This window comes from Ranitomeya variabilis, chromosome 5 (assembly GCF_051348905.1).
Source record: "Ranitomeya variabilis isolate aRanVar5 chromosome 5, aRanVar5.hap1, whole genome shotgun sequence".
In the NCBI taxonomy this organism is placed as follows: domain Eukaryota; kingdom Metazoa; phylum Chordata; class Amphibia; order Anura; family Dendrobatidae; genus Ranitomeya; species Ranitomeya variabilis.
This window is the reverse complement of record NC_135236.1, coordinates 174840773-174864525: the sequence shown is the minus strand read 5'-3', so window position 1 is coordinate 174864525 and position 23753 is coordinate 174840773. Positions and strand designations below refer to the sequence as shown.

At 41.3% G+C, this 23753-nt stretch overlaps 1 protein-coding gene across 3 annotated transcripts in view; it reads left to right on the top strand.

Annotated features, from left to right (window-relative positions):
• Window positions 1–19623, top strand: part of CIB1 (calcium and integrin binding 1) — a 33779-nt gene extending 14156 nt beyond the window's left edge. For all 3 annotated transcript variants that reach the window (XM_077263535.1, XM_077263533.1, XM_077263536.1), the window contains 4 exons: window positions 11044–11197; window positions 12711–12829; window positions 16269–16357; window positions 18998–19623. In XM_077263535.1, the coding sequence (XP_077119650.1) occupies window positions 11044–11197; window positions 12711–12829; window positions 16269–16357; window positions 18998–19019 (384 nt within the window). In that variant the 3' untranslated portion in view covers window positions 19020–19623. The remainder of the gene's footprint in view (window positions 1–11043; window positions 11198–12710; window positions 12830–16268; window positions 16358–18997) is intronic.
• Window positions 19624–23753: the final 4130 nt, after the last annotated feature.

Here is a 23753-nt window from a genome sequence, read left to right as displayed (position 1 = left end):
AGCTCCAATTTGTTTTATTTTACCAAGGGTAACAGGAGAAAATGGACCCCCAAAGTTGTTGTACAATTTGTCCTGAGTACGATGATACCCCATATGTGGGTGTAAACCATTGTTTAGGCGCATGGCAGAGATTGGAAGGGAAGGAGCGCCATTTGACTTTTCAATGCAAAATTGACTGGAATTGAGATGGGACGCCATGTTGCGTTTGGAGAGCCCCTGATGTGCCTAAACATTGAAACTCCCTACAAGTGACACCATTTTGGAAAGTAGACCCCCTAAGGAACTTATCTAGATGTGTGGTGAGCACTTTGACCCACCAAGTGCTTCACAGAAGTTTATAATGCAGAGCCGTAAAAATAAAAAATCATATTTTTTCACAAAAATGATCTTTTCGCCCCCAATGTTTTATTTTCCCAAGGGTAAGAGAAGAAATTGGACCCCAAAAAATGTTGTGCAATTTGTCCTGAGTACGCTGATACCCCATATGTGGGTGTAAACCATTGTTTGGGCGCATGGCAGAGCTTGGAAGGGAAGGAGCGCCATTTGACTTTTCAATGCAAAATTGACTGGAATTGAGATGGGACGCCATGTTGCGTTTGGAGAGCCCCTGATGTGCCTAAACATTGAAACTCCCTACAAGTGACACCATTTTGGAAAGTAGACCCCCTAAGGAACTTATCTAGATGTGTGGTGAGCACTTTGACCCACCAAGTGCTTCACAGAAGTTTATAATGCAGAGCCGTAAAAATAAAAAATCATATTTTTTCACAAAAATGATCTTTTCACCCCCAATTTTTTATTTTCCCAAGGGTAAGAGAAGAAATTGGACCCCAAAAAATGTTGTGCAATTTGTCTTGAGTACGCTGATACCCCATATGTGGGTGTAAACCATTGTTTGGGCGCATGGCAGAGCTTGGAAGGGAAGGAGCGCCATTTGACTTTTCAATGCAAAATTGACTGGAATTGAGATGGGACGCCATGTTGCGTTTGGAGAGCCCCTGATGTGCCTAAACATTGAAACTCCCTACAAGTGACACCATTTTGGAAAGTAGACCCCCTAAGGAACTTATCTAGATGTGTGGTGAGCACTTTGACCCACCAAGTGCTTCACAGAAGTTTATAATGCAGAGCCGTAAAAATAAAAAATCATATTTTTTCACAAAAATGATCTTTTCGCCCCCAATCTTTTATTTTCCCAAGGGTAAGAGAAGAAATTGGACCCCAAAAAATGTTGTGCAATTTGTCCTGAGTACGCTGATACCCCATATGTGGGTGTAAACCATTGTTTGGGCGCATGGCAGAGCTTGGAAGGGAAGGAGCGCCATTTGACTTTTCAATGCAAAATTGACTGGAATTGAGATGGGACGCCATGTTGCGTTTGGAGAGCCCCTGATGTGCCTAAACATTGAAACTCCCTACAAGTGACACCATTTTGGAAAGTAGACCCCCTAAGGAACTTATCTAGATGTGTGGTGAGCACTTTGACCCACCAAGTGCTTCACAGAAGTTTATAATGCAGAGCCGTAAAAATAAAAAATCATATTTTTTCACAAAAATGATCTTTTCACCCCCAATTTTTTATTTTCCCAAGGGTAAGAGAAGAAATTGGACCCCAAAAAATGTTGTGCAATTTGTCTTGAGTACGCTGATACCCCATATGTGGGTGTAAACCATTGTTTGGGCGCATGGCAGAGCTTGGAAGGGAAGGAGCGCCATTTGACTTTTCAATGCAAAATTGACTGGAATTGAGATGGGACGCCATGTTGCGTTTGGAGAGCCCCTGATGTGCCTAAACATTGAAACTCCCTACAAGTGACACCATTTTGGAAAGTAGACCCCCTAAGGAACTTATCTAGATGTGTGGTGAGCACTTTGACCCACCAAGTGCTTCACAGAAGTTTATAATGCAGAGCCGTAAAAATAAAAAATCATATTTTTTCACAAAAATGATCTTTTCGCCCCCAATTTTTTATTTTCCCAAGGGTAAGAGAAGAAATTGGACCCCAAAAAATGTTGTGCAATTTGTCCTGAGTACGCTGATACCCCATATGTGGGTGTAAACCATTGTTTGGGCGCATGGCAGAGCTTGGAAGGGAAGGAGCGCCATTTGACTTTTCAATGCAAAATTGACTGGAATTGAGATGGGACGCCATGTTGCGTTTGGAGAGCCCCTGATGTGCCTAAACATTGAAACTCCCTACAAGTGACACCATTTTGGAAAGTAGACCCCCTAAGGAACTTATCTAGATGTGTGGTGAGCACTTTGACCCACCAAGTGCTTCACAGAAGTTTATAATGCAGAGCCGTAAAAATAAAAAATCATATTTTTTCACAAAAATGATCTTTTCGCCCCCAATCTTTTATTTTCCCAAGGGTAAGAGAAGAAATTGGACCCCAAAAAATGTTGTGCAATTTGTCCTGAGTACGCTGATACCCCATATGTGGGTGTAAACCATTGTTTGGGCGCATGGCAGAGCTTGGAAGGGAAGGAGCGCCATTTGACTTTTCAATGCAAAATTGACTGGAATTGAGATGGGACGCCATGTTGCGTTTGGAGAGCCCCTGATGTGCCTAAACATTGAAACTCCCTACAAGTGACACCATTTTGGAAAGTAGACCCCCTAAGGAACTTATCTAGATGTGTGGTGAGCACTTTGACCCACCAAGTGCTTCACAGAAGTTTATAATGCAGAGCCGTAAAAATAAAAAATCATATTTTTTCACAAAAATGATCTTTTCACCCCCAATTTTTTATTTTCCCAAGGGTAAGAGAAGAAATTGGACCCCAAAAAATGTTGTGCAATTTGTCTTGAGTACGCTGATACCCCATATGTGGGTGTAAACCATTGTTTGGGCGCATGGCAGAGCTTGGAAGGGAAGGAGCGCCATTTGACTTTTCAATGCAAAATTGACTGGAATTGAGATGGGACGCCATGTTGCGTTTGGAGAGCCCCTGATGTGCCTAAACATTGAAACTCCCTACAAGTGACACCATTTTGGAAAGTAGACCCCCTAAGGAACTTATCTAGATGTGTGGTGAGCACTTTGACCCACCAAGTGCTTCACAGAAGTTTATAATGCAGAGCCGTAAAAATAAAAAATCATATTTTTTCACAAAAATGATCTTTTCGCCCCCAATTTTTTATTTTCCCAAGGGTAAGAGAAGAAATTGGACCCCAAAAAATGTTGTGCAATTTGTCCTGAGTACGCTGATACCCCATATGTGGGTGTAAACCATTGTTTGGGCGCATGGCAGAGCTTGGAAGGGAAGGAGCGCCATTTGACTTTTCAATGCAAAATTGACTGGAATTGAGATGGGACGCCATGTTGCGTTTGGAGAGCCCCTGATGTGCCTAAACATTGAAACTCCCTACAAGTGACACCATTTTGGAAAGTAGACCCCCTAAGGAACTTATCTAGATGTGTGGTGAGCACTTTGACCCACCAAGTGCTTCACAGAAGTTTATAATGCAGAGCCGTAAAAATAAAAAATCATATTTTTTCACAAAAATGATCTTTTTGCCCCCAATTTTTTATTTTCCCAAGGGTAAGAGAAGAAATTGGACCCCAAAAAATTTGGTGCAATTTGTCCTGAGTACGCTGATACCCCATATGTGGGTGTAAACCATTGTTTGGGCGCATGGCAGAGCTTGGAAGGGAAGGAGCGCCATTTGACTTTTCAATGCAAAATTGACTGGAATTGAGATGGGACGCCATGTTGCGTTTGGAGAGCCCCTGATGTGCCTAAACATTGAAACTCCCTACAAGTGACACCATTTTGGAAAGTAGACCCCCTAAGGAACTTATCTAGATGTGTGGTGAGCACTTTGACCCACCAAGTGCTTCACAGAAGTTTATAATGCAGAGCCGTAAAAATAAAAAATCATATTTTTTCACAAAAATGATCTTTTTGCCCCCAATTTTTTATTTTCCCAAGGGTAAGAGAAGAAATTGGACCCCAAAAAATTTGGTGCAATTTGTCCTGAGTACGCTGATACCCCATATGTGGGTGTAAACCATTGTTTGGGCGCATGGCAGAGCTTGGAAGGGAAGGATCGCCATTTGACTTTTCAATGCAAAATTGACTGGAATTGAGATGGGACGCCATGTTGCGTTTGGAGAGCCCCTGATGTGCCTAAACATTGAAACTCCCTACAAGTGACACCATTTTGGAAAGTAGACCCCCTAAGGAACTTATCTAGATGTGTTTTGAGAGCTTTGAACCCCCAAGTGTTTCACTACAGATTATAACGCAGAGCCGTGAAAATAATTTTTTTTTTTTTCTCTCAAAAATGATTTTTTAGCCCCCAGCTTTGTATTTTTACAAGGGTAACAGAATAAATTGGACCCCAAAATTTGTTTTCCGATTTGTCCTGAGTACGCTGATACCCCATATGTGGGGGGGAACCACTGTTTGGGCGCATGACAGAGCTCGGAAGGGAAGGAGCGCCATTTGGAATGCAGACTTAAATGGATTGGTCAGCAGCCGTCACGTTGCATTTGCAGAGCCCCTGATGTACCCAAACAGTACAAACCCCCCACAAGTGACCCCATATTGGAAACTAGACCTCCCAAGGAACTTATCTAGATGTGTTTTGAGAACTTTGAACCCCCAAGTGTTTCACTAAAGTTTATAGCGCAAAGCCGTGAAAATAAAAATTCTTTTTTTTTTTTTTCACAAAAATGATTTTTTAGCCCCCAGTTTTGTATTTTCACAAGGGTAACAGGATAAATTAGACCCCAAAAGTTGTTGTCCAATTTGTCCTGAGTACGCTGATACCCCATATGTCGGGGGGAACCACTGTTTGGGTGCATGACAGAGCTCGGAAGGGAAGGAGCGCCATTTGGAATGCAGCCTTAAATGGATTGGTCTGCAGGCGTCACGTTGCATTTGCAGAGCCCCTGATGTACCCAAACAGTACAAACCCCCCACAAGTGACCCCATATTGGAAACTAGACCTCCCAAGGAACTTATCTAGATGTGTTGTGAGAACTTTGAACCCCCAAGTGTTTCACTACAGTTTATAATGCAGAGCCGTGAAAATAAAACATCTTTTTTTTCCCACAAAAATGATTTTTAGCCCCCCAAATTTTTATTTTTCTAAGGATAACAAGAGAACTTGGACCCCAGAAGTTGTTGTTCAATTTGTCCCGAGTACGCTGATAACACATATGTTGGGGTAAACCCCTTTTTGGGCGCACGGGAGAGCTCGGAAGGGAAGGAGCACTGTTGTACTTTTTCAACGCAGAATTGGCTGGAATTGAGATTGGACGCCATGTCGCGCTTGGAGAGCCCCTGATGTGCCTGGACAGTGGAAACCCCCCAATTCTACCTGAAACCCTAACCCAAACACACCCCTAACCCTAATCCCAACGGTAACCCTAACCACACCCCTAGCCCTGACACACCCATAATTCTAATCCCAACCCTAATCCAAACGTAAATGTAATCCAAACCCTAACCCTAACTTTAGCCCCAACCCTAACTTTACCTCCAACCCTAGCCCTAACCCTACCCCTAACCCTAACCCTAAACGTGACTGAAATACGTGGCACTGAAATACGTGGCACTGAAATACGTGGCACTGAAATACGTGGCACTGAAATACGTGGCACTGAAATACGTGATACGTGGCACTTAAATACGTGGCACTGAAACACGTGGCACTGAAATACGTGATACGTGGCACTGAAATACGTGGCACTGAAATACGTGGCACTGAAATACGTGGCACTGAAATACGTGATACGTGGCACTGAAATACGTGGCACTGAAATACGTGGCACTTAAATACGTGGCACTGAAATACGTGGCACTTAAATACGTGGCACTGAAATATGTGATACGTGGCACTTAAATACGTGGCACTGAAACACGTGGCACTGAAATACGTGATACATGGCACTGAAATACGTGGCACTGAAATACGTGGCACTGAAATACGTGCAACTGAAATACGTGGTACTAAAATATGTGGCACTGAAATACGTGATACGTGGCACTGAAATACGTGGCACTGAAACACGTGGCACTGAAATACGTGATACGTGGCACTGAAATACATGGCACTGAAATACGTGGCACTGAAATACGTGGCACTGAAATACGTGGCACTGAAATACGTGGCACTATGACTGTCAGAAAATGTTCATTAAACGGTTAGGGGTGAGGTTAGGGGTAGAGTTAGGGTTAGGGTTTGGATCCCTTTATCACCTTGATGGTGGTGGGTGGCTTTTCAGTGTGTTTTCTGTTTTTTTTCGATAAAAATGCATGCGTTTTTAACGCAAACAAACGCATGTGCTTAAAAACGCAAGAAAATACTGCAGGTTGTATTTCTGAAAATGAACGCATGCAGAAAAAAAACGCATGCGTTTGAAAACGCGACCAAACGCGTACAAAAAAACCGCATGCGTTTTCAGTGTTAAATATAGGGAAAAAACGTATGCGTTTTTTTGTGCAAAAAACGCTGCAGACAAAAACGGAAGTGTGAAACCAGCGACGCTTTTTATAGCAAAAAAGTTTTTGCGTCTCCACATTTTGAGACCTATAATTTTTCCACATTTTGCTCCACAGAGTCATGTGAGGTCTTGTTTTTTGCGGGACGAGTTGACGTTTTTATTGGTAACATTTTCGGACACGTGACCGTTTTTGATCGCTTTTTATTCCGATTTTTGTGAGGCAGAATGACCAAAAACCTGCTATTCATGAATTTCTTTTGGGAGAGGCGTTTATACCGTTCCGGGTTTGGTAAAATTGATAAAGCAGTTTTATTCGTCGGGTCAGTGTGATTACAGCGATATCTCATTTATATCATTTTTTTTATGTTTTGGCGCTTTTATACGATAAAAACTATTTTATAGAAAAAATAATTATTTTGGTATCGCTTTATTCTCAGGACTATAACTTTTTTATTTTTTTGCTGATGATGCTGTATGGCGGCTTGTTTTTTGCGGGACAAGATGACGTTTTCAGCGGTACCATGGATATTTATATCAGTCTTTTTGATCGCGTGTTATTCCACTTTTTGTTCGGCGGTATGGTAATAAAGCGTTGTTTTTTGCCTCGTTTTTTTTTTTTTTTTCTTACGGTGTTTACTGAAGGGGTTAACTAGTGTGGCAGTTTTATAGGTTGGGTCATTACGGACGTGGCGATACTAAATATGTGTACTTTTATTGTTTTTTTTTTATTATTTAGATAAAGAAATGTATTTATGGGAATAATATATATATTTTTTTTTCATTATTTTGGAATATTTTTTTTTATTTTTTTTTACACATTTGGAAATTTTTTTTTTTACTTTTTTACTTTTCCCCAGGGGGGGACAATACAGATCAGTGATCTGCCAGTTTGAATAGCACTCTGACAGATCACCGATCTGCGAGAAGTGCAGGCTGCTTCACAGTGCCTGCTCTGAGCAGGCTTCTGTGAAGCCACCTCCCTCCCTGCAGGACCCGGATCCGCGGCCATCTTGGATCCGGGTCTGGAGCAGGCAGGGAGGGAGGTAAGACCCTCGCAGCAACGCGATCACATCGCGTTGCTGCGGGGGGCTCAGGGAAGCCCGCAGGGAGCCCCCTCCCTGCGCGATGCTTCCCTGCACCGCCGGCACATCGCGATCATGTTTGATCGCGGTGTGCCGGGGGTTAATGTGCCGGGGGCGGTCCGTGACCGCTCCTGGCACATAGTGCCGGATGTCAGCTGCGATATGCAGCCGACACCCGGCCGCGCTCCCCCCGTGAGCGCGGCCGATCGGCTATGACGTACTATCCCGTCGGCGGTCATACGGGCCCACCCCACCTCGACGGGATAGTACGTCGGATGTCAGGAAGGGGTTAAATGTAAGGTCACAAAATTCATTTTGAACAACAGAAGTACCCACAATGGCAGTTGATTCCTGTTTGAAAAAATGTCTTTTGACTGTCAGATTGCGAATAAATCTGTTAATGTCCATTAATGTATGAAATAGATCAAACCGTTGATCCGGTGCATATTTAAGTCCCAAAGACAACACTTGCAATTGTTCCACTGAAAGATCACAACTGGAAATATTTAAAATATTAGAAAAATCACCTGAAAAAGATGTTATTTTCTGTTGCGGGTAGCCATGCGAAAGTTTCCTGCGGTGCTTGCGGCCCCCGCGCCTCTTGCGTTTTTTGAATTAAATCTTCTTGGTCTGCGGTAATAAGTGTTGGTGTTGTCCATACTTTGATTAATATTTTCATCACCACCAGTTTCAATAGACCCATTGTCCATAGAATCCATGTCTGAAGAGCTGAAAGAGACTCGGCGCTTAGATACATCAGAGGAATTAGTACGTTTCAGGATTGGGCGAGGGCTTTTGTGTGCTTTCTGCCACCTGCCCCATTCACATACCTGATTTGTTTGATAATCTGTTAAGTCACGTTGAAATTTATTTTTCTTACGACTCATAATTAAATCTTCTGACTTCGATAGAGATATTTTGATGTTTTTTAATTCCTCATTATATTTGATATTGTCTTTATTTTCCAAGCTAGTTTTAATGTAATTAATTTCTGACTGAATATTTTTAAGCTTGGTGTCCTCATATTTCATAATTAGTTGCATTAAATGAATAGAGCAATTACTCAGGATCATATTCCATTCTTGCACAAACTGTTGTGAGTATGTGGTGGTGGGAATTTTTTTAATGCGCAATCCTCTAGGGATCATTTCTTTTTGCACATAATTATCCAGTGTAGTAAAATCCCACCACACTTTCATCTCATTTATCATAAGTTTTTCCAGTTTGTTAACGTCTGTGCTAAAAAGGTCTGACTCAGACCCATCAGCTGTGGAAGATAGATCCATTGAGAATAACTGAGCAGCTTTTCGAGCTCTTTCTGGACTTTCATTTTATAAAGATATTTCCAAGAAACCCACAAACAAAAAGAAAAAAGAGAAAAAATGCCTTAGAGCACAAAATATTTAACAAAGTAAACACTTGTTTTTTCAGGCTCTCGGTGTGCACGGTTTAAAAACTGGACTATGACAGAAGAAAAAATAATGAAAAACCAGCTCACCTACTAGGCATTTGTTGTGGGGAAGCCCGGATGACGTGCAGTCTTCACGTGAAACAATAGAACAAATAGAAAAAAGAATCCAGCTTCCAAAAATATCAAAATTTATTGAAGATAAAATCCAAACTCCAAAGACATGGTTCACAGGAGAGAGAGTAGCAGCAGGCTACGCGTTTCGAACAATAAGTTCTTTTTCAAAGCTGCTCACTATGCGCCAGAATGAGGTTTAAATAGCAGCTGTGACAAATCACAGTAAATCAACCCATCACCTGAGACAACAGTGAATTTATACAATAAAAACACAAGAATATCACAAAAAACAAAACAATATATAATATACACATATGTAAAACATATAATATAACTACTTTGATTTGTGTTGTAAAAAATTAGAAAAAAGAGGCTATTCTAATTGGTCTCTGAATAGAGCTAAAAATATAGTACAACAAAAAAAACGCAGTGATATGCTTCTACCAAAAAATAAGGAGAGTAAATTTTATCAAAATCAAAAGACATTTTGTTCTATTAAATATAGTCCTCAATACAATAGTATTAAATCTCTTATTTTAAAAAACATTCCCATTTTATATGAGGATGAGACTCTCTCCAAAATTCTGTCTTCGGGCTGTCAGGTGATTGCAAAAAAGGCTACTACTTTGTCTGACATTCTTTCACCTAGTTTATTTAGATCTAATAAAATCTCCCATACTTGGCTACACCACATAGGTTTTTACCACTGTGGTGCTTCTAAATGTCGAACATGTGCCCATTCTGTTGTCACACATTCTTTTACTGACAGCAGCAATAAACAAGAATATAAAATTCAGCAACTTATTAACTGCAATAGCAAAAATGTAGTTTATATGATAACATGCATTAAATGTAAATTAAGCTACATAGGCTGCACTACTCGCACGTTAAAGATCCGTATTTCTGAACATATTACCGATATTGTTGTTTCTACTGATAATAATCGCTCTATGTCTTATGCCTCCAAGCATTTTATTACCAGTCATCAAAGAAGTACTGCATTCTTTCGGGTTGTCGGCATTGAAAAGCTTGTGATAACAGCTAGAGGAGGAGATCTGAAAAGACGCTTAATGACGCGCGAAGCTTACTGGATGTTCTGCCTTAACACTTGCTATCCCATGGGCTTAAATGCTCGCAAAGAAATTATGTTCCATTACTAAGAGATCAACATTGTTTAGTTATATTATATGTTTTACATATGTGTATATTATATATTGTTTTGTTTTTTGTGATATTCTTGTGTTTTTATTGTATAAATTCACTGTTGTATCAGGTGATGGGTTGATTTACTGTGATTTGTCACAGCTGCTATTTAAACCTCATTCTGGCGCATAGTGAGCAGCTTTGAAAAAACTTATTGTTCGAAACGCGTAGCCTGCTGCTACTCTCTCTCCTGTGAACCATGTCTTTGGAGTTTGGATTTTATCTTCAATAAATTTTGATATTTTTGGAAGCTGGATTCTTTTTTCTATTTGTTCTATTGTTTCACGTGAAGACTGCACGTCATCCGGGCTTCCCCACAACAAATGCCTAGTAGTTGAGCTGGTTTTTCATTATTTTTTCTTCTTTTTATTTTGTGGCACAGAGAAATTTCATAGATGTAGATATTGTGTTGAGCGAGTATACTCGTTGCTCGGGTTTTCCTGAGCACGCTCGGGTGATCTCCCAAGTATTTGACTGCTCGGAGATTTAGTTTTCATCGGGGCAGCTGAATGATTTACAGCTATTAGACAGCTTGAACACATGTGGGGATTCCCTAGCAACCAGGCAACCCCCACATGTACTCAGCCTGGCTAATAGCTGTAAATCATTCAGCTGAGGCGATGAAAACTAATTCTCCGAGCACTAAAAAATACTCGGAGATCATCGAGTATACTTGCTCATCACTAGTAGATATGTGTTCAATGCTATTATTCAATAAATAACCCTTTGGAACTTTTCCAGGCCCTTTTCAGTTTCATCTTTACTTCCTTGCAGGCAAACCCCTTTAGGTATCGTATTTGCCAAGTCTTCTCCACGGCAGAACAAGCTGATGACAGCATGTCTTTTGAAGATTTCCTCGACATGCTAAGTGCTTTCAGTGACTCTGCGACACTCGAAGTGAAGTCTCATTACGCCTTCAGAATCTTTGGTGAGGACGTTTTAATAAAAATTTTTTTTGAATTTTCTCCTTGAAGGAAAAAAAACCCATAGAGGATGTTTGGTACAGCCCGTCAATTTAGCAAAGTGGTGGGTGTCATTAATTTGTTTCAATACTTCTGGATCCCTGACACCAGCCATGGCTACCTCTAGTATATCCTTGTCAGTGATGGCAATATATGGCTAATATTCTCTGTTCAAGTGGCTGTGAAACAAGTAGGTGAGCGTAGTCTGTGTATATGGCTATATTGCCACTTTACGGATCTGACATGTACGTATGGATGTCTCCAGTGAGTGGTGCATTACATAGAGAAGAGAGGAGATGCAGAATGTCTTGTTGTAGAGGTTGTCCACTACTTTTACATTGATGCCCTATCCATAAGATATGGCATCAATGTCTGATCGGCCAGGGTCCGGCACTCAGCATCTCCTTGATCACCTGTTATCGGTGGTGGTGGCTGCTGGCCAGAAGTGCTTACTGGGGGAGATTGGCTGCCGTGGGGTACTACACATCCGTCTCCTATTCAGTTCAATAGGAGGCGGATGTGCTATGCTAGTTGAGTCATTCAATTGTAATATACATGTGTATAGATTTCTCTATTTGTAGCTACATAGGTGTACAGCTCATAGCCTAAATTTGCATAACCAGCATAAAACTAAAGGACTGCCATCCATTATCTAACCAACCATAAGGGATTTTATCCTATTTTGTCATTTCCAATTGACCAGAGAAACAAGGTGCTATTAAAGTAGAGAAAGAGCCTTCCCAACACGTTTCATTCTTATGGGCTTCATCAGGGCAATGGTCGCAGTTGCCTCAAGTTCCTGATGATGCCCATAAGGGTGAAACGTGTTGGGAAGGCTCTTTCTCTATTTTAATAGCACCTTGTTCCTCTGGTCATTAGACATTACAAGATAGTATACAATCCCTGATGTTTAGATAATAAATTGCAGTCTTTTTGGTTTACAAAATTGGAGCTGTACACCTTGTATAGCTACAGGTAGAATTAAAATATAAATATATACTGTGTATATATGTATGTATGTATGTATATATATAATGTGTGTGTTTTAATGTGCGCCTTGACAGATGATTTGCACTAGTTACTCCTTTTTTTAATTTAACTATTGAAAGTTATGTTTTATTTTGCATTGCTTAAAATGTGATTTATTTTTTATGTTTTGCTTTCGGATTTAAAAATGAGCAGAAAATTGGTCTCTTTGGCTCTCTAGTTGTCAGTGTAGAAGCTAGAGAATATTTCAAGATTATTTATTTCTTTTAAATGTGGATCATTTAGTTAAAAAAAATCTACGGGTATCTTGATCTCAGTCATACAATTTTCAGATGGCACATTCCCTCTGCACGCGAATCGCACATTCTGTATGTTTTGTTTACCGTAATTAACATTATTACACTCGGCCTACTATAATTAAAAAAAAATTGCAGCCTTCTGAGAAAACAAATTGCCTTGTGCTGATAAATGATATTTCATGCCTTCAAACAGATTTTGATGGAGACGGTGCCCTCAATGAAACAGATTTGGAGATGTTGGTGAATCATTTGACAGGGGAAGAGCAAGACTCAAAACTGAGTAAGAATGAGATGCGACAGCTTATTGCTAATGTGAGTAATTTATGGCTGAAAACATAGAACGTGTCTGTCTTGATAAATACTTTTTATTCCTCATGAAAATTTACAGCATCTTTTCTTGTCTTCTCACAGTTTATATTTTAAAGGAAAGCTGTCAGGCCCCAACACCACAACATACACCTATGTATGAGCAAATTCCCAGCCTGGCCAGCCCTGTATAGGTTATTGAGTGAAAACAAGGTATAAAAACCATTTCTAATGTCCCCGTTTGCTATGCTAGTGAGGGCTGTGACTAGTCGATGGGGCTTTCGTTGTCCCAAACTAGTCAGCCCCTTTCCATGTTATCCTTCCCCCAGTGGGTGTGATAACATAGTCTGCACAACCTGGGTAATCGCCACTCGTACAAATCTAGTGCATGCCCGACGCTCATTCCGTCAGCGTCTCTGAAGCCGGATGTATGCTTCTTACCTTCACAGGCGCGCTCTGCACTTGTCTGGAAGTTTAGAAGATGGCCTCCGGTCATGTGCAGGGCGTTCCTCCCTATCCACTAGTCAAAGCCCTCATTTGCATAGCAAACAGGCAATATCAATGCTTTTTTATACCTTGTTTTCACATAATAACATTATACAGGGCTTGTCAGGCAGGGAATTTGGTCATACATAGGGGAATGCTGCTGGGTTTGGAGGGCTGACAGGTTCCCTTTAAAGAAATCTGAAATATTGCAATTTTCCCAGTGACCACTAGGACTAATATCGGACTCATACTTGGTGTTCTTTTAAAGGGGACCTTTCACCAAATGTCTCATGCTGAGACTGAAATACGAAGTGATGGTGGCTGCAGAGCAGAAGAAAATGTTTTGGGTTTTTATTTTGTCTTTTTGTTGCTGAGATGTTAGCAATCAAAGTACCGGTATTTAGCACTAAATGAGTTAACATCCACATGGACTTTACACAGGTTAACTCATTTTGTGCCAAATCCTTTGATTGGTAATATCTTCACAACATAGAGGCAAAAGAAAGAAAAAAAAATATTCCAGTTTGCTGCCGCTATTACATCGTGTGTCCAGCTCAACACGGGAAATTTGGTGAATGGTCCTCTTTGAGCAGTCTCGTGGACATACACAGCAAAAAACAGGCACTGACTCTATTGAATTGTATAGAAGTATTTTCTGGGAATGCACTGATCTGAATATTGAAGCATGCAAAAAAGTAAACAAAACAACAACAAAAAATATTAAAACATATAAAAAATCTAAAATTTAAAATCCACCCCCCTTTCACCCAATTCAAAATAAAGCAATAATTAAAAAAAATCAAATATACACATATTTGGTATTGTTGCATTCAGAATTGCCCGATCTATCAATATAAAAAAAAAGGATTAACTTGATCGTTAAACAATGTAATGAGAAAAAAATTCAAAACGCCAGAATTACGTTTTTTTTTTTGGTCACCACTTCATTGCAAGAAAATGCAATAACGGGAGATCAAAACATTGTACCTACCCCAAAATTGTATCAATGAAAACGTCAGTTCGGCACGCAAACAATAAGCCCTCACCCAGCCCCAGATCACGAAAAATAGACTTTACAGGTCTCGGAAAATGGCGCCATTTTTTTTAACAGATTTTGGATTTTTTTTCACCACTTAAATAAAAAAGAACCTAGACATGTTTTGTGTCTGTAAAGTTGTAATGAGCTGGCGAATCATGATGGCAGGTCAGTGTTACATTTACTGAACATGGTAAAAAAAAACTTTGGGATTGCACCGCACTTGGAAATTATTTCCTGCTTTGCAGTACACGACATGGTAAAGCCAATGATGTCATTAAAAAGTACAACTTGTCCCGCAAAAAACAAGCCCTCACATGGCCATATTAACCTAAATATAAAGTTATGGCTCTGGGAAGAAGGGGAGCAAAACACGAAAACCGAAAACGGCCGGGGGTTAAGGGATAGAACAGGTAATCTGTGTTTTTAGCATACACCAGGTGATTTCTTTATATAATAATTTAAATTAATATATGCATACAGCCCAAATCCCTGTATGCAAAGATAAAGGCCCTGATCGCATACTTCATACAATTGTATAAATTGCTAAATCAGCCCAGAGGAATAAAGATTTTTTTTTTTTTCTTTGATGGTAAGACAGTATTTTTTTTTCTATCTTCTTTTTTATTATATGGTGACCTTAGGGAATTATACATATGGAAAGATGCAAACCTAACTGAAGTAGAGAACAAGTCCAATAAACATATATAAGCGACAGTCAGGTACATAGGGAGAGGATACTTACAATCTACAGATATAGATATATATATATATATATATATATATATATATATATATATATATATATATATATATATATATATTCTCAGTATCATATATTACTAATGCTCACCATAAAAGCAACAAAAAGACATCAAGGGGTCGTCCATCTGAGTGAATGTTATTTTCTTGGGGTTTCACCAAAAAAAGAAGTATAAATGTTATATGGTTATATGGGAATGGTGGAGTAACTCATTCATAAGGGTTTGTTTTAGTTCTGACAGGTGCTTCCTTAAATGGCATGGTGCGCCGTCTGACAATCACATGGGTTCCTCTCCTGCTAGCCTGCGCACGCACACACACAATGTGGAAAGGATATCATGTCCCTAAAGAAATAGCTGTCTAATTACAAAGAGATAAGGCAAAGGGGATGTTTCATGGGACATGTTGTTGTAGGTGGACAAACAACCCATTTGATGGCACACAGGGCCACTAAATGCAACTCATACGTTAACAAAAATTCTGGCATAAAAAACGTACATATGGGGGGGAGGGACTATACGGTTAATGAATTTGTCCCACAATTAAATATCACATTACTCTTTTAGCCCATACAGAATTTAATAACTTTTCAGCTGACCCTATTATTTCTATTGCTAATATAGCGCCAACATATACCACAGCCCTTCATAGACAGCCATCACTGTCTTCAGTGCGGTTTCCTATTTGGAGTCTGTGTTCAGTATGCATTTGGAGGCAAATAGGGGGAAACACACAGATTTCATGTATGGCGCCGCTGGTCGGAGATTAATCCAGGACTCGCACGATTCCACAACCAGCAAGTCAAAAATAGTTGGATTTTTTTTTTTTTGCACCTTTCTTGCGGGGGGGCAGTCTGACCCCATTAACTAGCACCATGCTGAAGAAGTATAGAACGATTCCTGACTGCCACAAGCTTGTGTAGCCCCAGCCCAAGGCATCTAAGCTATGGAGTATCACCTCCAGCACTGGTCACAATAGGTGACATGCTGAAAGGAAAGCAGGAATCCGCCAGGGTACGCTATCAAGTGTCTAACAGCAATTTCTAAACAAATATGACATTTTATTAAAATTGTTCCAATAAAAAAAAAATATTATTTGTGATCCGGCATACTATCTCTTTCTTCAGATTTGATTATGTACAGATTTTCTTTTCTCTCCTAGATCCTTGAAGAATCTGATATTGATAAAGATGGCACAATTAATCACTCTGAATTCCAGCATGTCATCTCCAGATCTCCTGACTTTGTCAGGTGTGTATTTTCATAGAAACACATTTAGTGCCCATTTTCAGATCTGTGACTTGAGGGGCAGCACGTTTTTTTCTGTGTCTTCCTAGAGCAGCATAATGTAGGTGCAGAGACCCATATCCCACTGATGTATCACTTAGTTTACTGGGTGCAGCAGTTGTGAACTAATCGTAGTTTTTAGATGCAGAAAGTAGCAGAGCTCAGAAAGCTGCCCTCACCCACAACAGGCTCTCTATTTACATTGTCTATAGACAGTGAGCTGCTTATCACAGGAGGGGTGTGGTCGGTCTAGCAGTTGTGTGAGCCATAGTGTGGGCAGTGATATCCTGCTCCTTTTGTGAAGCCCCTCACTACACATCAAGCAGGAACACACTGTCAGGAGGTGGAGGTCAGAGCACCCACACCGAGTGCACGCCCGTCCGGACACTGAGCGCTGCTCAGCTCTTCCAGTGTCAGTCACCCATGCAGGAACAGGGGTTTGGGTTTAAGAAGCGCTTCCTTTCAGAATCCTAAGATTGAACAGCGTTAGATAAATAAAAGTCCCTCTCCTGAGACCATAGAAGTGTGGGCCATCCTGTGTCTCCTGTGAAGTGTACCTTGGTTATTCGGAGTAAAACATGAACTGTATAAAAAGATTGAAAACTATTTTTCAATATCTGCAAATGTATTTGCAGATATTGGCTTTGTTTTAGGGGACATATCCATTATTTAAGTTTCTCCTGGATTGAAAGATACCTCTTACATTCACATCAGTAAAATACACTCACCGGCCACTTTATTAGGTACACCTGTCCAACTTCTTGTTAACACTTAATTTCTAATCAGCCAATCACATGGCGGCAACTCAGTGCATTTAGGCATGTAGACATGGTCAAGACAATCTCCTGCAGTTCAAACCGAGCATCAGTATGGGGAAGAAAGGTGATTTGAGTGCCTTTGAACGTGGCATGGTTGTTGGTGCCAGAAGGGCTGGTCTGAGTATTTCAGAAACTGCTGATCTACTGGGATTTTCACGCACAACCATCTCTAGGGTTTACAGAGAATGGTCCGAAAAAGAAAAAAAATCCAGTGAGCGGCAGTTCTGTGGGCGGAAATGCCTTGTTGATGCCAGAGGTCAGAGGAGAATGGGCAGACTGGTTCGAGCTGATAGAAAGGCAACAGTGACTCAAATCGCCACCCGTTACAACCAAGGTAGGCCTAAGAGCATCTCTGAACGCACAGTGCGTCGAACTTTGAGGCAGATGGGCTACAGCAGCAGAAGACCACACCGGGTACCACTCCTTTCAGCTAAGAACAGGAAACGGAGGCTACAATTTGTACAAGCTCATCGAAATTGGACAGTAGAAGATTGGAAAAACGTTGCTTGGTCTGATGAGTCTCGATTTCTGCTGCGACATTTGGATGGTAGGGTCAGAATTTGGCGTAAACAACATGAAAGCATGGATCCATCCTGCCTTGTATGGAGCATCTTTAGGATGTGCAGCCGACAAATCTGCGGCAACTGTGTGATGCCATCATGTCAATATGGACCAAAATCTCTGAGGAATGCTTCCAGCACCTTGTTGAATCTATGCCACGAAGAATTGAGGCAGTTCTGAAGGCAAAAGGGGGTCCAACCCGTTACTAGCATGGTGTACCTAATAAAGTGGCCGGTGAGTGTATACTATTGCTATGATAACTGATAGCGAAAATGCAAAAACCAATAGTGAACTAGAGGTGGGTGCTGGTCTGGAGTAAGGATTGCCATCTGTGCCCCATGGTATGCTTCCCGGGAGACATTACTACGGATGGCATCCACTTCTTGTCAGCCCTCTGACTTGTACTTCAGGGGTGCGATTGGTCTCACAAGGTCATTGCGCAAGTTCCTTAATCTAAATGGAATCGGTCCGAAGTGTCAGGAATCCAGACCCAGTTAATATGTAAGAGGTAGTTAAACATCAATCCATGTTTCTTTATTAAAACAAGGAAATATGTATCTTTAACTGAAACAAGGAAATATTTTGTTTTTACCGTTTTGTTCTATCTAAGCCTCATATAATAGACATATTCTTTCTATCTAGCAGTCTTTTTATACAGTATATTGTGTAGGGTTAGATATATGGGACCGGTAAAGGCTAGACTGACCCAACATGAGTCTCGAGGCCTCGCTCATCTGTTATGACTAGTGATGTGTGAACATCTCAGATAGGGTGTTATCCGAGCACGCTCGTGTGCGATTAGTGGGTGTTATCCGAGCACACTCGTGTGCGATTAGTATTCGAGCACGCAGAAGATTCTCTATGTCCGACTCCCCGCGGCTGCATGTCTCGTGGCAACACGTGCAGGGAAAGCATGTCTGTTAGGTAACCCCGGCATGTGTTGTGACTGTCGAACGGCCACCAGACATGCAGCCGCGGGGACTGGAACATAGTATTCGAGCGCGCCGAGGACACTTGGCACACAAGTGTGGTCGCTCATCACTAGTTATGACTTCCATCACGCTGTCAGGCTCGCTGTCCTTCACAACCATAGCTGGACCAGTCACACGTCCCGCGCTGAAGGCTTTTCAGAGCGAGCAAATGTAACACGTTGTCTTCTAATAATTGTACATATTTTTAATGCCGTTGCATCTGGAGAAACAAGTATCTTGTATTTTCTTTTCAGTTCCTTTAAAATCATATTATGAACCTTGCTGCAGTCTGCCCTGAAAGGGAGCGACAATTTTACTACTGGAATGAACCTGTCCACTGTGATTACCCCTGAAGAAGCAATCCGTGTCTGAGAATAGTGCGGCCATCCCTCTGCTAACAGCTACCTACCTGACTGATGCTAATACTCCTAACTACTGTTGGTCGTATACACTTCCTTGCCAGCGGCTATTACAGAGGATCTATAGAGACTGGAGCATTCAGCGATGCACTCGGCATAAAGCCAGAACATCCGTAGAATCCTTAGTTTCCTCGTTCTTCCCTGAGCATTACTGTGTTTTTTTTTTGTTTGTTTTTTTTAATTAAATTGAAATATTTCATGTATTCTATGGTTTGTGTAGTGTCTGCCACCTTTCTCTTGGTGATTAGTTTTTACACATGCTTATTCAGGAACATTGTATATGTTAGTTTTATATTGATTGAAGAATTGATTTATTAATAATTGACTTATTTTTATGTGTGATTCACTGTACAACTTACTGTTCAGAATCTAACTTTTAGTTAAAAAGGGAACTTTCTAGAGAAGATGAGATTTATTTTTAAAGTTTTTATACGAAATAAAGTATCCCCCGTTTTAACAAAGTGACTTCTTTATTCAGACGTTTAAAATCACTTGTTGCCTAGGGGAATTTGACAGTACACCCTTGGCCACAAACTACACGAAATCTGTCATAAAATATTAAAAAAAAAAAAAGAGGGGAAGGGAGCAAAAAGTTGCTAGTTTTTGTTTAAAATATGTCCTGCATAAAAATATGCGACTTCTTATAACCAGAAAACTTGCAGGGGATCTTTCATAGATGTCTCACAGTGTCACTTGTGTTGTCGGGTCAAGTAATCCCTTCAGGGTATCTCCTGGGTTATAGATATGTTATGGGAGACCAAATATGCAAATTGCCTCTTCAGAGAAGAAAAGAACTAGAACTCTAGTGCCACCTATTGGAAGTAGCAATCCTAAAAGTCAATATCGACCCTTTAACGAGCCTTGTCACATGACTTAGATTAAAAGCCAAACCAGAATCCCAATTTGCAGACATGTGTTTCGGGGTGTTGTTCCTCATCAGTGCAAAGCTTGAGATCTGATTTGACTGTATAAGAGGCCAGACAGAGACCAAACACACACTGGCCTTCTGTGTAGGACAGCAGAGACCCAACCCAGGATTTACAGGGGGTATTGTCAGGATCTAATTGTGGTGAGTTTATATGGTGCAAGGAAACCAGAAATGGGCTGCCTGACAGCCTGGAGGGGTTCACAAAACAAAGGGAAAAAACGCACGTGTCCTATGTGCTCCTGTGTTCTCTGAGAGAACCTTTGCTATACCACTTTGGTTGAGGCTTTTGCTTTAGAGTACAATAGGATCTGCATCCAGACACACTGGATCCTTATTAACCTTGACAATCATCATTAGACTTACGGCCGAACTTGCCAGTATCTTCTGGCTTCAGCCAACTTTAGTCTAATGCGTATGGGTCCCTTAGCTACTATCTAAAGGTCATGGGCACTTCTAGGTTGTGTATATGATTTGTTTTAGATCGATGGTGCGATTGACGTCATCAATCAGAGTGTACAGAGGCGATCTGACCTCAGAATGACTGCCCTGCACGTCCTCATTCTAGCTTCGGACATGTACAGGGCGGTTATAATGTCCTTCTGTTGTCCGGTGCTGGGCCTTTTGGTGCCACAGACATTTTGAAGCCTGTGCCATCACTTCTACTGGTGCTGCTGTTGAAGAAAACAAAGAAGATGGTTCTGATCCTTCCCTGATCTTTCCTAATCCACAGCAATCCCCCCTCTCCTTCTTTTCACCCATTTTTCCCCCACACCTTTTAACGCAGAGCGCTGCTCAGTACTTAATTGCTCCCGATTTTTGGCAGGTTTTTTTTTTTGTTTGATTGCAGCCGCTGATCAGTGACACAAATCAATGATCAGCCTGTTTTCCAGGACATTTCTTCTTCTCTGTCTATTCCCCCCTCTCCCCTCACCTTCTTTGCACTACCTCCATGTCTTTGTCCTGCTTGTGCTGATCAGATGCACATCACTTAGGCCGGCCTCACACTCGGCGTATAAAAATACGGTCCGTTTTTTACGGCCGTAATACGCAGAAAAGTCCCCAAAATAGTGGTCCGTATGTCATCCTTAGGCAGGGTGTGTCAGCGTATTTTGCGCATGGCATCCTCCGTATGTAATCCGTATGGCATCCGTACTGTGATATTTTCTCGCAGGCTTGCAAAACCGACATCTAATGGATTTATGTGCTCAAATGTTCGTTAAAAAATATATACAGTATATATATATGTATATATATATATGTATATATATATATATATATATATATATGTCATTGAGACACATATATATATATATATATATATATATATATTCTGTATTTATATTTAATTTAGCGCGATGTATGTGAAAAGCCGGTAATTCAATTGCCGGCTTCTCATTTCTCCTTCCCAAACCCGACAGGATATGAGACATGGTTTACATACAGTAAACCATCTCATATCCCCCTTTTTTTTGCATATTCCACACTACTAATGTTAGTAGTGTGTATGTGCAAAATTTGGGTGCTGTAGCTGCTAAAATAAAGGGTTAAATGGCGGAAAAAATTGGCGTGGGCTCCCGCGCAATTTTCTCCGCCAGAGTGGTAAAGCCAGTGACTGAGGGCAGATATTAATAGCCTAGAGAGGGTCCATGGTTATTGGCCCCCCTGGCTACAAACATCTGCCCCCAGCCACCCCAGAAAAGGCACATCTGGAAGATGCGCCTATTCTGGCACTTGGCCACTCTCTTCCCACTCCCGTGTAGCGGTGGGATATGGGGTAATGAAGGGTTAATGTCACCTTGCTATTGTAAGGTGACATTAAGCCAGATTAATAATGGAGAGGCGTCAATTATGTCACCTATCCATTATTAATCCAATTGTATGAAAGGGTTAAAACACACACACACACACACACACACACACACACACACACACACACACACACACTAAAAATTATTTTAATGAAATAAACACACAGGTTGTTTTAATATTTTATTGCTCTCTCAATCCACCTGAAGACCCTCGCTTGGCAAAATAATAAACCAACAATATACATACCTTCTGATGAACTGTCACGTCCCACGAAGTAAATCCATCTGAAGGGGTTAAATCAATTTACAGGCAGGAGCTGTGCTAAAGCACTCGCTCGTACCTGTAAACCCCGGGTGCTGAAAAGAAAGCTGGGTGATCTGTACTTACATTGAGTCGCGGTGAGGTGCCCTCTGCAGGATGAACTCACATGAACTCGAGCGTGGGAACTTTTCCAAGGCTGCAGTTCATGAGAAAATCCGCCATTTAACCCTTTATTTTAGCAGCTACAGCACACAAATTTTGCACATACACACTACTAACAGTAGTGTGGAATATGCAAAAAAAAAGGGGGATATGAGATGGTTTACTGTATGTAAACCATGTCTCATATCCTGTCGGGTTTGTGAAGGAGAAATTAAAAGCCGGCAATTGAATTACCGGCTTTTCACTAACACCGTTGCGTATTTCTTGCAAGTCACACTGCTGGTCCGTGTGGAATCCGTATTTTTCTCGCCCCCATAGACTTTCATTGGCGATTTTTTTTGCGCAATACGGTGACAAACGCAGCATGCTGCGATTTTCTATGGCCGTACAAGACCGTATATTACGGATGCGTAATATACGACAGATAGGAGCTGGGCCATAGAGATTAATTGGGCCGTGTGTAATGCGAATTTTACGGACGTAGTTTATGCGCTCATATGTCCGTAAAACTCGCTAGTGTGAGGCCGGCCTTACTGGCACCTTTGCTTGCCTTTTGCAAGGACTTTTTTTTTTTTTTTTCATCCTTTTTGCACCACATCTGTGCGTGCATCCTACAGGTGTCGAGCCACAGTAGAAATATACCATTGTAATCTGCAACTACTATAGTATTTTTTACTGAATTTAGTCAGTTTTAGGGCAGACACACTGCCGTATTTCTCCTGGGAGAATCGCATCGTAAAACTTGTACTGGCTGTCGGCTCTCCTGAGGCCTCTTTCACACTAGCGTCGTGCACTGCACGTCGCTATGCGACGTTGCAGCGCATCGACGCTAGTGTTGAAAGCGCCGCACAACGGGGGCAGCGGATGCAGTTTTACATCGCATCCGCTGCCCCATTGTGAGGCGCGGGGAGGTGGGGGCGGAGTTCCGACCGCGCATGCACGGTCGGAAAAGACAGGAACGACACTCAAAAAAAGTTACATGTAACGGTCCGACGCAACACGACGCATCCGTCTTGCGACGTGTGGCAATGCGTCGCACTGCGTCGCTAATACACGTCTATGGAGAAAAAACGCATCCTGCAAGCAGTTTTGCAGGATGCGTTTTTTCTCCAGAACGATGCATAGCTTGACAGCTGCATAGTAATCCACCATGCTATCATGCTCGGGTCAGGAGAGGTGCCTGCCAGTCCGTACAGTGCAATGCGATTATCGCAGGAGAAATACGGCAGTGTGTCTCTGCCCTTAGTGTCTGATAGTAAAGCTAAAAAAAAGGATCACATCTGTGCGTCCATCCTACAGCCATTGAGCTTTGACCAGCGACACATCACTGATCAGCCTCCAGTGTTTGTTTTTTAAGTGAAAAAATAATAAAAAAGATAGATTAGGGACAGTAAAAATATACTGTAGTAATCAGCATCTACTACAGTATTT